This window comes from Papaver somniferum, unplaced genomic scaffold, assembly GCF_003573695.1.
Source record: "Papaver somniferum cultivar HN1 unplaced genomic scaffold, ASM357369v1 unplaced-scaffold_154, whole genome shotgun sequence".
Classification (NCBI taxonomy): Eukaryota; Viridiplantae; Streptophyta; class Magnoliopsida; order Ranunculales; family Papaveraceae; genus Papaver; species Papaver somniferum.
Window position 1 is genome coordinate 1,325,097 of NW_020624820.1, and position 16,248 is coordinate 1,341,344.

At 36.2% G+C, this 16,248-nt stretch overlaps 1 protein-coding gene across 1 annotated transcript; it reads left to right on the forward strand.

Annotated features, from left to right (window-relative positions):
- Positions 1 to 11,717: 11,717 nt before the first annotated feature.
- Positions 11,718 to 15,788, forward strand: LOC113336852 (beta-(1,2)-xylosyltransferase-like). Its single transcript, XM_026582536.1, has 3 exons — positions 11,718 to 12,426; positions 13,439 to 13,588; positions 14,419 to 15,788. The coding sequence occupies exons 1-3, from the start codon at positions 11,749 to 11,751 to the stop codon at positions 15,145 to 15,147; spliced, it is 1,557 nt and encodes a 518-aa protein (XP_026438321.1). The 5' UTR covers positions 11,718 to 11,748; the 3' UTR covers positions 15,148 to 15,788.
- Positions 15,789 to 16,248: the final 460 nt, after the last annotated feature.

Below are 16,248 nucleotides of genomic sequence, written 5' to 3' on the forward strand. Positions count from 1 at the left end.
TTGTGCATTTCGGGTTTGATTATCCTTCCTTTGTGGAGGAGCCTGGGATACTGTAGAAGCATGCCTGTGTTGTTTTGCCTCGGTTTTCCTTTTACTTCCTTTAGCAACAACATTCATGGAAGGATAGAGGTTGAGTTTCGGATTGGAAGAATACCCATTTTTCCTTATATCCTTGCAAACTTCTTTATTCTGGAATGGCTCGGATTGGCTGAGTAGAGCAGCAGCCGATCGGTCAGTTGCTTCGGCTACGATCCGAGAATGTAAATCCTCCAAAATGGATTTATAAAACGGCGTTATCCCTTCATCGTAAGAGCCCTGATTGAAGCGTGCCAAAATGGATGGGTCTTCTTTATGAATTCATGAGAATTATTCCGAGCTTTCACGAACGTCCAAGCTAGATTGGTGGAGCCTTTTGCGCTTAGCATAGGGTGTGGACTTTGTCTCCCTCGTTGCTGGTGGAGGTATGGATCTTAGAAGAGAAATCAACACCAGTGGTAACATAGGAAGGATTGCCAACAACATTCTTTTTAGAGTGATCATCTGTTGGTTCCCTTGATAACTGATCTGTAAGAACTTTCAAAAGGTCGAACACCTTGTTCTGTATCTTGACAATTTCCGCTTGATTTGTTACTATATCATTTAGGATTTTCATCAGATCATCAATGGTGGTTGAGCTTTGAGTGTTCGTAGCCTCTGTGGGAGCTTGACAAGGCCAGCCAAGTTTAGTAATAATTGGAAGAAATTCGCCAGTACTAGGAGATAATAAATTGAGATTGGATGTTTCTGAGACCTCCCCATAATCGACCATCTTTGATGAAATTTTGAGTTGCAACCAAGAGAATGATCTCCCACTGTGTTCGCCAATCTGTAGATGGGGAAAAACGAGTTGCTGGTTTTTACAGGATTGAGGAGACGACCGTGCGGAGGAACTCCTTGAACCGAGCGAACTTTCAAACCTCACACAGATGCACTACAAAAAAGAGAGTGCTTTGAATTCGAGAGATTGATCTGTAGGACTCCGGCCTAAACTAAGACAATGGTCGTTCCATAGTCAATTCGGTCACAAAGAGGGAGATGGGTCGATCTGTAGGAGGAAAGCTGAGAAATGTGTGGGATCAATGATGATCGAAATAGGTGTGTTGTGTATTCTGCGTAAAGAAGTTCTGAATGATCGAATTTACTCGGTTGAGAATGATTGCTCAGACCATGAGTTCGTGTAGAAGAAAGATTGTATGTATGAACGTTTGTGTATCCTTTTCAATCATGGTTGAGAGACTTTTATCTTGCCTGAATTGTAAACACCTTGATCCCATGAAGTGTGACAGTTGCTGGAGTCAAAGAGCGGGGAAGTGGAAATCATGTTAAAACCAGTTGCTCATCATGCGGAGACTTAGTTGATATTCCATCCACTACTTTGCTAACTCCTCCAACTGATTGCACGACTTGCTCACATTCTCATCGTGTGTATGAACACACGTGCCGTAGACCGCCAGACCAAAACCCTAGTTAATATCCCCCCATGTGACATGATTGATGTCTCGTGGTTTTAATGAGTCAGTTGTTGACTTCATGGGACGATGAGTCCTTGTATTGCTGAGTTTAATGTGATTTGCAAATGTTCTGAAACTCACAAATCGAACGTGTCTGTTGAGACAGAGGTATAATTCTCGAATAAATGTTGATGGTTAATATGAGAAAATATTGCTCATTTGATGAATTGCTGAATATTGATAGTTGAACCAATATTCCTTAGTGTGAGCAAATATTGCTCATCTGAGCGAATGTTGCTCGTTTGATGAATTATTGGTAGCAGGACCAAAATAAAATATTAAATTAAAATACTGGCAAGTAAACCGAGTATAATTAATAAAATGTTGATAATGGGATCAACGTAAAATTATTAGCGTTTGAATCTGGAATTATGAGCCTTGGACTCGAAAACCCTAATTTGATCAATTGATGATTTATTGAAAATCAACCACGAAGTGAGGGACTGGCTACATGGGATGATGGGTCGACCATGTAGCGCCCAGATGCTCAAGTGAGCAAAATACCAAAGTCTCTTGAAGACCAGTTGGTGAAGATGATTAAATACTGGTTTCATCATTTATTGAAATAACGCTCGTCTGAGCCTTAGGTGATAAAACCTAATTATGACGGAATGAGGACCGACCAAAGAGTCATGAAACCGTCCCTGGTTGATCGTGAGACCGACTGACTGTCGTTTGATCAAATCCCAAGCTGTTTGGAAGAGTTTGAACCTAATATGAATAAATTAGGTCATATTATGAAAATATATAGGACCGGCCTCTTGCAGGTCAAAGGATCAACCTTGGTCAGTCAAGGTAGTATGTCCATGTCGCCAAAGTGTCTGTCTCTCAGTCCTGAGTATTTCAGTATTTTCTTGAGCAACATTTGAGAAAATACGATGAAACCAGGGTTTTGTCGAAACTGAGGAATTTCCATGAGATCATGAAATAAATTAATAAAATAAGTAATTACAAGGTGTGGGACCGACAACGGCTAGGGCATGAACGGCCGGCTAGCCTCAACTGTCTCGTGACACATTTCCTAATTTTATGTAATTTCCTTGATATGAAGGAAATACCATGAAACTTAAGAGTTTCATAAGATTAAGGAATTTCCATGAGATGATGGAAATAATTAATAAAATATGAATTAAAAGGTGTGGGACCGGCCACGGATAGGGCATGTCCGTCCGGCTAGCAACCACGGTCCCATGACACCTTTCCTAATTTTATGTAATTTCCTTGATGTGAAGGAAATATCATGAAACTAAGGAGTTTCATAAGATTAAGGAATTTCCATGAAATGGTGGAAATAATAAATAAAATAAGGAGTTACAAGGTGTGGGACCGGCCACGTTAAGGGCATGACCGTCCGACTAGCAACCACGGTCCCAAGACACCTTTCCTAATTTTATGTAATTTCCTTGATGTGAAGGAAATATCATGAAACTAAGGAGTTTCATAAGATTAAGGAATTTCCATGAGATAATGGAAATAATAAATAATAATAATAATATAAAATAAGGGGCATGTGGGACCGGCCACGGCTAGGGCATGGTCGGCCAGCTAGTGGCCCGGTCTCGTGGACCTTTCCCAATTTATATTATTTTCATGATTTGAAGGAAATATCATGAATTTAAGGAGTTTCCATGAGATCAAGGAAACAATAATAATAATAATAATAGTAATAGTAATAATAATAATAATAATAAAACTCCTTAGTTTTAAGAAAACACCATGGCTAGGGCATGCCCGGCCAGCTAACGGCCCGGTCCCGTGGACCTTTCTCAATTTTATATTATTTTAAGAAAACACCATGAAACTGAGGAGTTTCCTTAAGACGGAGGAGTTTTGTTCAAATGAAGGGATTTTCACGAGATCAAGGAAAAATAATAAAATATGGAATCAGGCGTGGGACTGGCCATGGTATGACTGGACGGCCGGTGGTCCTAGTCCCCTAGTGCCTTAGCTAATATTTTATTATTATTATTTTCCTTCCTATTTTGCATAGGTTCATCATTCCTTCGTGTTTTGGAATGCTCGTTTGTGCATTCAGGTGCTCATTAGTGCATTATTGCTGAGTACACTTGCACCATTTTGGTCGGGGCTTACTCGATAACACCTCAGATGCCTGTAGGTTGAATATTTATCACTAACCTGTGGAATTCTGCTGAGAAGAACCACGAATTGAAGTAATGAAATATTATGAAGAACGTAGAGTATTTCCGAATATTCAGTTAATGAATTTAAGGATTAGAAATAATTAATTTATGGCTCTATACTAGCATGCATGTTGTCTAGGAGCATTAATTATTTGAGAATTCAGTGATATGAGCTTGTTGAAGCGTCATATGTCTTTTATATAGTCAGGAAAAACATTGTTACATCATGAAGACGTTATTGCTCTATACTAGCAGGCAAGCTGCCTAGGAGCCGTCTAATCATTAAGATTCTATACACATGTCTTTTATATATTCAGGAAAAATATTTTTGCATCCTTAAGACGTTATGCTCTATACTAGCAGGCAAGCTGTCTAGGAGCCGTCCAATCGTTCGATTCTATATAAAATTGATTACTAAAATTGCTCAGTATTCATGAGATATGTTGTTTCCTCAGTTGAGAGACTGCACATCCACATATGTCTGAGAGACAGTATTCTCAGTTAGAGGTTCTTGCGGCATGAGCTTTCATGCTTCCATGAGAGACATGAGCCTCAATACTCATCTGATAGCTGAATCAGGAGTATGTACAATTATGATTTTACGATTTTAGCCTTTGTCGAAAATCCACCATCTACAAGTACCATAGGTGAAAAAATTTTGTGGTCATACTATGGATCGGAATAATATCCCAATTTATAGGAGATGGTCATGTTGATGCGGTCTAACAAAATGACCTAGTTAATGGTGGGAATCCACCAAATAACAAAAATACATACAACTTCCCTTGGATGACCACCATGTTGACTTAATTTGCCTCACTAAAACCCAATGGGAAAAAAATTGGACGAAGGAAAAAGAGCATACATATCAACAAGTTGAAGAAAAAAAAAATTAAACGTCAATGAGATTTTGCCTCGTTAAAACCTTGTCAGGAAAATCACGTGGGACAATACCTGCAACAAAGGGAAAAAAGTACAACTTTTGACGTAAATATGGATGCTAACTCTATATGAGTATTATTAAAAGCACCAAAATCATAACTATAGTCTATATTATAGACAAGTTTAAGCAAGCATAATATTGTACTGCAGTTTTAAGAAAAATTAATATTTATACTGCTAAATCAAGGATTTTTGTGTTTTTAAGGACTCCTCCAAGGATTTTTAAGGACCTATAACGTTGAAATCATCAACTAAATAATCCGGATTTTTGGTTTTGTACCAAATTTTTAAAAACACATAAAGAATTGTTAAACCTGACATAGTCGAGTCAAGTGGCTGCGTGAATGTAATTTGAATCCTCCAAGGATCACAAATTCGAAAATGTTCTCCGACCATATGAGTCCTTCAAGGACTACCATGCCAAATGTGTCTTATAACAAGAACAATTAATGAACCAATCCTAGGGTCTGAGCAAAAAGAAAACCCTCAAATCGTTTTCACAACGAACATATTTCTCGTATAACACATTATGACTACACCAAACTGTAATTAATTGGATTGACACATTTACGGTGTTAAGTCTTGGATCCAAAATTGTGTTAATCGAGAAATCAATCCAATCTAATTTGGATTGCATGTCAACCAATCACATATGTCGATATTTTTCTGCAAAGGGGTTCGAAACCACCATCATTTATTTCAGTATCTATTTTAAATAAATATTCGACAACTAATTATGATCCCGCACAATTTTCAAGCGTATGCATATCTTGAAAAGAATTACATAATTGATAGTACGAGCGCCCACAGGCATTGTAATCTCCTACCATTCAAATGAGGATATAATAACTTTAAGAATGTGAATCGTGTTTTTGGTACACTTAATTGGAGCACTACCAGTAGCTTCTTATGGAACACTACTTATTTTATTAGATGTGACTGGATTTTTCTCTTAAAGAGGCAAACACTTATGTATAAGCAAATGAGACATTTCACGCCTAGTCAATAGCAGCCATTTTCAATTTTATCATGATGGGAGAGAAACTGATATAACATTAAATTTAATTAACACCATTTTTCTTCCTCTGATAGTGTATAGTCTCCCCCTGATTATGGCGGAAATATTTTCATCTCATAAAAACGAAAACAAATTTCGTAAAGTATTATCCGATTAATTCGAGGACATATACTTATAATAATTTCTGGATGTTAACAATACCAGGTGGGACAGTAGATACTGATTCCGTCAATCTAGTCACTACAAGGACTAATAATGATAGGATAATAAGCCGGGTGCGCACCCATTGATCTTGAGTGTCCAATTATATTCTAATTCCAATTGTAACAATCAAAAAATTTGTAGATAATTACCAATTAGAGAAATATTAAAATTGCAAAAATATCGAAGAATGCAACAATTCTTCGTTTTATTAGTATTTAGTTGATGAAGATTTCTCTGAAGGAATACAAATCAGAAACCAAAGATTGGCTAAAAATACTTAGAATGCCAATTTACATCTCATTATAGAGAATTTTTAAAGAAAATTAATACCTAACGATATACCAAAGTCTTATCAACGACTGGGAAAAAAATGTCGTTTGCTATGGAAAATCCATAACATGGTAAAAGAATGGTTTCTGTAAAGAATAGAAACCAACTATGAATCACATGATCATTGTTCAATGGACAAAGATATCAATATTAACTGTCCGGAGGTTTTTCAACCATGCACGTGATTGGTTACCGTAAAGGTAAACTTTTGGTGATTACAGTTTAATGAAAGAGATAAAAAATGTATACCATCCTTTGATGGATTTCTTTTCTTCTTTTTTTCTCTATGAAAAAGATTAGAAAAGAAAGGAAATCACATTAATGATCATTAATATTAATCATCATATGGAGAAAATAATAAGATGATCAAATATCTCAGAATATCAAACGTATATACCCATTCATGAAACGTATCATTAAGTCAAGGTATATATATGTCATACCATCAAAACCAAAGATCTACATCAGAGAAATAGACAAGTCAGTAGTTATATCATAATGGACTTTGATAAAAAAAAATTGAGTCAAAGAAACAGAAAGACCAAACAGTAGGACTCGGTTCACGTGTAATGATGAATTATTGATTTTGTTAGAGCACTGCTCGGTCGAACTCGCAAGCGTTGCCATCTCAAGCTTGTTTGTCAAGTTTACTTGCCAAAACTATAAGTCTTGATTTCTAGTCTACTTATAGCTAAGTCTCGGACTAGGATAGAAAGTGCAGTTGAGTTCTAGACTCCATGACGATCATCATACAAAGATGAAGAACTACTCAAGGAACTGGTGGAACTTCATCGACTAAAAGGTATGTAGAGACTTGAACTTATCTATCACTCAAAAGTCTATCTATCTTATCTCCTATCTTGAGACGAAAGTCATATTTCTATATAGACTTCGATTATACACATTTTCTATTTCGAGCCGAGTTTATCTCGCTTATCTATTTCTCGAAATATGTGTTGGTAAGCTTTCGCTTTGGCCAAAATCATCTTTACAAGTGACGAAAGTCATGTTGATTATTTCAATATCTTGAAAATCGCTTTGATGAAGAATAATGTGTGAGTAACCTCTATTTAACATCCTCTAAGAATGTTCAATGAATGAAATGAGAGTTTAGTATATAACCTTGAATGGATATAAACATTGTATGTGAAATCATACGTGGTAAGTCCAAAATCCTTGAACCAAAGTATGCGTACTTTGCTACTCAGGATAACCAGAAATAAAGTCCGCGTACCTGTACCTGTATTGTCGGAAGTTCACGTTCCGTGAATTTCTGCTGGAGTTTGTGAATTGAAAACAAACTTAATCTGGGTAGTTAAGTATGCATACCGGTATGCATACTTGAGTGGGTTATTTTATAAAAACGGTTTATTCGTGAACTTAAACTTATATAAACTAACGAATGCATATTTGCAAACCGTGGCTATAAAGTTCATGAATTAATTCGAGTGAATCAAAATCGTTTTTTCTTCGATTGTATGTTGTATACTTCTACGAGATCTAAGCAATTGAACAACTCTCTAACTACTTCTTTTGAGTCATTTGAACTAGTTATGGTGAAGATGAATATGGTCGATACGAAAGTGCTCGTATGGCTGACCATTTGGTTAACTACTTTTGAACCAACTAGCTGTCCACGTTTAGGTGACACAAACCTAACTGAACGCGCATTTCATTTTTGTATAACAAGCTAAGTTCGATCTAACGGTTGAACGATATTAGCTTGAATCATTCAGGTTTTCATCTAACAGTGAATATTGAATGCTGTGTTACCAAGGTAACTTAGATTGCAAACCCTGATTTGGAATACTATATCAAGGAGAACTCTAGCAACCGGTAAACCTAATCCCCACACTTCCTGTGTGATACAGTTTTATAAGCTAGAGTCGATTCTCTTTTAACCTTGGTTTCTACCAAGACCCTGTAGGTTAACGACTTGAAGACTTCATTGGGATTGTGAAGCCAGACCCAACTATTTTCTTTGTAGTTGCGTGATCTGATTTTGTTGTTTCTATCGTATTTGAGTAGAATTGTAAGATTGGCTTGAGATTAATTTCTCTGATAGGCAAGATAGAAAAGTAGTCACAAACACCTTCATCTCATCATTTGTGATTCCACAATATCTTGTTTCGCTAGTCGATTAAGATTATTGTGAGGTGATTGATAATTTTAGGTTGTTCTTTGGGAATATAAGTCCGGGTTATCAATTGGTTCATGTTCACCTTGATTTATCAAAAGACTGAACAAAACTCGTAGGTATTTCTGTGGGAGACAGATTTATCTATTCCTGTAGACTTTTCTGCGTGATACAGATTTGTTTATTAAATTCTTCGAATTTGGGTCGTAGCAACTCTTAGTTGTGGGTGAGATTAGCTAAGGAAATAAAGTGCGTAGTATCCTGCTGGGATCAGAGACGTAATGACCGCAACTCTACCTTGGATCAATGTGAGATTGATTGGGGTTCAACTACAGTCTAGACCGAAGTTAGTTTGTAGTAGGCTAGTGTCTGTAGCGACTTAATACAATGTGTGTTCAATCTGGACTAGGTCCCGAGGTTTTTCTGCATTTGCGGTTTCCTCGTTAACAAAACTTTTGGTGTCTATGTTATTTATTTTCCGCATTATATTTTGTTATATAATTGAATTATCACATGTTGTGCGTTGAATTAATCAATTGGGGAATCTGACCTTTGGTTGTTGATTGAAATTGATTGATCCTTGAACATTGGTCTTTGGTATCATTCAAATTAATTTCTCTTGTATTCAATTAGACTCGCAAATTTCTATTTGCTTGAGTAAGTATTGAATCGAGCAATTGAGATATAACTCTTTGATATACTTTTTATTAAGATTGAGTCTGACTGTCTAGTTGATTCTCTTAAAAGTATATTGAAGTTTGTCCATACAAATTTCTAAGCGAATTATTGGGTGAGGTTGTTGTACTCCCAGTTTTTCAAATTTTATTAACATAATATTGCTTCTGTCCAACTAAAAATCACTACATCCAAAAATAAATAAATTTATTAGTATTGAAATGAGTAAACATAAAAACTAATCAATAGAAATCGTAACCGTAAAGGTTGTTGATTCATATGGCCGATTCTTGCATGGATTTAAGCACAACGACCCAACTTTCAACCGAGATTTCTATTTGGAGATTAATCTTCTATGCTTACGTTGCTAGAGCAAACGTGCGTGATAACGTCTTGTAAAAGGAGAAGGAGACAGAAAATAGAGAAAAAAAAATAGCGAGAATTCTTATTAATCAGTACAATAAACAAACATAAGAGCCTCCATTTATAGGGATAGACACAAGGGCATCCCAGTAATAAACGAGATTTACCCTAAATATTATTAACATAATTACATATTTATAACACACTCCTCCGGTCTCCTTAGTATCTTGACTTAGTCAAAGCGGACTAATAATTTAGAACGGAGGGAGTATATGTTAAAAGAAGGTCATACCACTGTTTGTCAACCTCAATTACAAATTAAGGATGCACATGGTCCGGTATAGCCCGGTTCTCTTATGGAACCGGTCCCTGTACCTGGTGTTGACCGGTTCTCTATTATGAGTATTTGTACTTGTCCCAGTAATACAAGTCCGATACCGGGTTTTTATCTATAACCATTCTTTCCCTGTCTCAAGATTTCAGCTGTAGAAATTACACCAGCATCAGTTCTTGTTTCCTGCAGAAATCGATCTCAACATTTCATATTGCTGTCACTATGAAAATTAACTCAAACCCATGGCAGTAAATCAAACGTTGGCCGCAACTTGGCGTCAGATCACCTCCATTACAGTTTAACATTCACCATCCAACTAATTTAACATCCAAAAAACCCAAATTCACAAAAAAAAAAACTCAAACAAAAACACACATAAAACACTTTGAACAAGCAGTATACACGTAGAAAGATACGATTCTTACCAAAAAAAAAACTTAAAATCAACAGAATATAGAAGAAGAAGAGACGTTTATTTCAGAACCCTAAATAAGTTAATCATATTCATAGATCAACCGAGCCAGTAATTCCTTCAATTGCAGCAAAAAATAAACCCAATCTTATATTCTCGCTCCAACAACACCAGATTCAAAACCCTAACTTCAATTCTTCTTCTCTGATTTCTCAAATCATCTATAAGACAACTTCATCTTTGATTCGTCACCAACCCATTCATCAATTGACATAAACAATCAACTCTCCTTCCTTTACAAACTTTAATTCTCTGTTACCTTCACCAATTTCAGATCCATAGATTCTTTTTCTTCATCAGCATAATCATCTTCATTTAATCTCCATCTTCAACGGAGAACAAACACCACCTCTAATTTCATTCAAAAATAATAATTTCTCATCTTCAATCTTCAGTGCCTCCATCTCCTTCCTCTTTGATGTAGCTTTGAAGAAGAAGAAAAATGAAGAAGAAAAGATATTTCGATAGATAATATGTCTCAAATACTTAGGATGGACGACCAAGATTAAATACTAATTAAGAAATCTAACGGCTGGTATTGACCTGTTCTTTTGGTCTGGTTCATGCCGGTGCTCCCCCAGAACACATACCTGTACCGGTCTATTCCGGTTCTCAAGTTTTAGTACCGGTCCCTGTACCGTTTACTCCAGTTCCAGTTCGGTTCTGGTCCGGTATTTCCGGTTCCAGTCCGGTCCAGGGACAACAAACCGGTTCTTGTGCAGCCTTAGTTACAATAAGAAATTTTCCCAGTTAATACACTTACCCAATTTGATAGTTTTGTTATCTTTGTTCAATAAACATTTTTTTAAAGCTAAAATAAAGAATTTTTTTTACGAAGAATTAAATTCGTTGTCTGTACTTGTGGAATTAAAAGTATACCATTTCTGCGACATTAAGATACTCTAAAGAAGTTGAGATATTCAAAAGTACTTGAGCTATAAGGATCGCTCGTACGTCATAATGATAAGTATGCCATCTTCATGAACTGCAACTCTCTAAAGTAAATGAGATGAAATTTTCTTTAGTTACGTAATAAGGCCACACCACCTTTTACACGAAGCTCTTAAGGAAATATATTTAATTCCTTGTTGAATTATTTCCTTATATAATACCATGCGATAATTGGATCACTACGGGTAATAGCCGAGCGAAGAAATACTCAATCTTTATTTCCTAATTGGTAAAAAAGATTAAATGTCACATGAGCTCTATAAGAACCAAAGAGTTAGTCAATGAGCTCTGTAAGTTTTGTTACATGAGCTGTGTAAGTTAGTTACATGAGCTCTGTACTATAGTAAGTTTTGTTCACTTCAAATGGTAAGTGCGTAAACAACATCGCAACTGACATGTACAATTATTTAATTTATCTCCTTATATTCTTGTTAGTTTAGAGATAGATTGTGTTAACCATCTAGAATTTGTTGTTAACACGATTATTAATCAAACGTAAGAACCACTACTGACGTGTCAGGATATGATTGGTCAAGTCTTTAATAATCTCAAGTTTAGTGCATGATGATTCTTGTTTTTTCACAAAACCCTCCCCACAGAAGAAGAAGAAGAAAGAGAAAGAAAGAAAAAAATGAGTAGGAGAAAAGCATTTCTACTAAAACTGCTGGTATATCTCTTCTTTCTCAATTCAATTTCTTTCTTCATATATCTTTCTCATTACAAATCTGAGAAAAACCCATCATTCATAATTGAAAACCATACGAAACTACCCTTATTAGAAGAAGAAAAGAAGAAAAATAGCTCATTTCTGAAAGGAAAATCATGGCCGATACTTCCTTCTTACTCTCCTTGGAATTTGAACCCTAATGTTCGTGTTCAATCATGTGAAGGTTATTTTGGAAGTGGGTTTAATAAGAAAATTGATTTATTGATTCGATCTCCTGACATTCATACATCAGCCAATTATGGTGGTGGTGGGTGGTTTCGGTGTTTTTACAGTGAAACTTTAGAGAGTTCAATATGTGAAGGAGGAAGAGTTAGGATGAATATAGATAGAATAAGTATGTCTATGGGAGGTGAGAATTTGGAAATAGTTATCGGAAGAGGTGAAGAAGAGGAATTGCCTTCATTTGAACCAGGATCTTTTGAAATTGAAGCTGGTAATGATCAGAGGGTTAATGGAAATAAACTTGTGAGTCAAGAGTTTCTTGATCAGTTTGTTCCTGAAGGTGTTGTTGTAAGGCATACCATGCGGCGTTTGCTTGATTCGATTCGATTAGTGAATTCCGAGGAGTTCAAATGCTCGCAGGTACAGTTTTCTCATGTTTCATTTTTAATTTGTTGTTTTTAAAGCCTTGATTTTTAATGGTTTCTATAGGTTTTTTGCCTTGTGAATTTTTAGATTTACTTGTTTGTTTGTGGTGTATTAGTAGGGTTTATCATGAATCATTATATATAAGGTGGGATTGATTGTTGATAATTGTATGCAATAAATTGAGAACGGAATCGAGTAGTTTTATCTAGTAGAGATGCTACTTTGAATAACATAAATGTACTAAGAATAAACCTTAATTAAAGAGCTTCCTTTTATTCTCTTTCAATTCAGAGTGCACATTTGGAATAACTTTCTTCTAGTGTGGCAGTTGAATGACAGAATCAGATCTCATGTGTTTAGTTTTCTTCCTTTTTCCCATTTTTGGATACTTGCGTATTTGTTCAACTTTATATGTTGCGTGTTTATTCAACTTTATATGTTGCGTATTTATTCAACTTTATAGGTTTACGATGTTGATCATAACCAGAAGGATTAGTTGTACCCTACTGTCTTGCCCTTTTTAATACTCTTGTCTTGGTTTAGCCAAAAGTTTCTGAACTGCCATCAAAGATCCAAAGTAACTTGGTGTGGGGGTTTGGGCAGCAAGAGTTTATGATCAGATAGACGCCATTATCTAATGTTATGACTGTTTAGAAGTATTCTTGTTTTGTACTGAACATGAATCGAAGTTATGACAGGGTTACCGCTGAATGACACATGCAAACTATTTCAGGGGTGTACAAGATAATAGGGACTTTAAATCTATCTAACAAGGCATTATACCTATGCACCAGCGTCTTTACATTCCGTTACCACCCGATAAAATGAACACATTACCCAATTTTTTTTCCATCCCTTGCGCGTTTCTAGAGATTAGGTCCACAACAGCAGATGTTAGTTAAAATGTGAACGGTTTGCACTTTTGTATTTCTGTGCTGCGTGGTAACCATAGTTAGTCAATCTTGTTTCTTTCTTTTTTTATTGAGTTCTTTGTTTGTGTTTGCAGTGGGTGGAAGAGCCAATACTTCTGGTAACACGTTTCGAGTACGCCAACCTATTTCACACAGTTACAGACTGGTATAGCGCATATGCTGCTTCAAGGGTTACTGGTGTGCCAACTCGACCTCATCTGGTCTTTTTGGACGGGCACTGTAAGGTATGTTTGGCATATTTCTTGTTTGCTTTTCATAAGTAGGGAGGCTTTGTTTCTTTCACTTATCCTTCCACTATCTTTTCTTTCTGTTATTGTGATTCCCTCCTATTTATTATGCAGTTTCATTGCTATTGTAACGAGACTTGTCACTACTGGAATAATGTCTCTGTGTCAGTCAGTGCTTTCGTGTCGACTCTTTAAGTTGGTGTAGTACTGCAGATATTTATATTCTTGTTTCATTGTATTTCATCCCTAATTCTGTCTGTTCTCCTCTTAGCGGGTTACCACTAGATCTGATGCATGGTTCAGTTAATTTTTGTGATAGTGTTTTGTTTATAGCTCATGCTTGGTACATCATTCATTGTGTTTAATCAAATTGAAATTTTTGTTTCAATCACTGGGCGGGACATATACTTGCATTAACTCTGAAAGCATATTTTTCCTTGTTTGTAATTCTAAGTCCTTTTAGCTTGATAAATACCCTCAATTATTTTGACTTGAAGCTCATTTCTCCAACCAAAATCCTCTTACCTTGGTATCCCCATCTTTAAGATCTCAGACCAATGAGGAAGTAATAGTTTCCAGGTAGGTGTTGATGTAGAACGGCCTAAGTTTGATATATGTTATCTCTTATGCCATGTTCATATCATATCCATATTCAACAATAATAGGCATTCCATGTCCGTCCTTCCAAATGAATATGCACATTTTCTTCATCCAGTGTTGCTGTTTAATGATTGATGAAGCAGTTCTTTTCTGGCAATCTTCTCTACTCCGTAAACTGTCAATCTCCATAAATACTTATACTATTGGTTTTCTTTGAATTTATTCAGTCACAACTAGAAGAAACCTGGAGTGCGCTTTTTTCAAGTCTCAGATATGCGAAGAACTTCAGCGGTTCAGTTTGTTTTCGCCATGTTATACTTTCTCCTTTAGGGTACGAAACAGCACTATTTAAGGGGCTGACAGAAGTCATAAACTGTCAAGGAGCCGAGGCACACAGTCTCTGGCACAATCCCAATGACCTGCAGACTGCTCGATTAACCGAGTTTGGCGAAATGATTAGAGCTTCTTTTGGTCTTCCTCTAGAGGAAATCAGAGCGCAGAAGTCACAGGTACCCAGACATAATGTCCTCTTTGTCCGCAGAGAAGATTACTTAGCTCACCCCCGTCATGATGGCAGAGTAGAATCAAGGCTAAGCAATGAGCAAGAAGTGTTTGATTCTCTGAAGGTTTGGATAGACAATAATTCTTTTGGTTGCGAAGTAAACTTGGTTAATGGATTGTTTGCCCACATGCACATGAAAGAACAAGTCCGTGCCATTCAAGATGCTTCGGTTATTATAGGTGCACATGGTGCGGGTCTCACTCATATAGTTGCTGCAGCACCAAAGGCGATCATTCTTGAGATAATTAGCAGTTATTTTAGAAGACCACATTTTGCATTGATCTCACAGTGGAGAGGTTTAGAATATCACGCCATTAATCTGGATGGGTCATCTGCAGATCCTGATGTAGTTATAGGTTACCTTAGGCAAATATTGGGAAGTCTTGGGTGCTGAGGGAGAAGGGTTTTACCCCACTGTTGGAGATGCTCTCAATGTAGTTAGATCTTTGCATCCAGCTATTTCAGGTATTTCCAAACCTAAATGGTGGAGGTCGGTTCCCAGGATTCCACATTTGTGTTAAGGAGAAGTGGGATGCGATCACTTGCAGGTCTTGGCTGAGCCAGTTGAAGATCCATGGGGTAATGTTCTTCAATCTCCGGTGAGAAAAGCCATTTATATATACTGTTCATTACAGGCGTAGAACTAGAATTAGCATAAGCGAAATTGAGCCCAGGGGATCAAAAAGATTATTCATTGATTCTTCAAATAGTGTGTTGAAACCATCCCCTAAGACCCATGCACCACCACAAGAGATTGCAAAGTCATCATTGAGCTCTACACCCACAAATCCTTTCCTTAGCCTAGGGTAATTAGGACCGTCTGCCCATAAATTATGGGACATCTTTGGCCTCCTATAATCAGGATTTCATACCATTCTTGTAACCAAGTTCCCACATATGAATAAATGTTCCCATAGTACGCAAAATTGCACTTGTAGTTGTAACTAATTTTTTTTAGCACGTACCTATTTATAGTGAGAAGTTATTTGGATACTATTTAAGAAATCAAATGCAAAATATTTTTTTCACAAAAAACCCTGCTTCCATAAGTTCGTTATGAAAAATTATTGCCAAGTTGAAGCAAATAAATTCTGACTTTTGAAATTAATTTCTACTTTTAAAGAAGCATAAGCATTTTGCTTCTGGTTGCCAAATAAGTTCAAAAACTTCCTCAAAGTAGTACCTCCTTCGTTTCTGGAAAAATAATCAAGAAAAGCGTAAAGCAACACCTCCTTCGTTTCAGTACTAATGATCAAGAAAAATGATATTTTTGCCTTTTCAATTTAGCCTATTTTTAAGGTAAAAGTATCACAGTATTACTTTTCTTGAAACAAAAATACCTTTATACTAAAAATTCACTGTAGTCAAGATCCTAAACCAATTTGTTCCGTTCATTACAAAATTTTGTCTCTCTATTGTTCAATTTCCATATATTAATAAATAATTTAATTAAAATAAATTTCTTTTTTTTTTCTACAATAAAATTCGAGCAAAA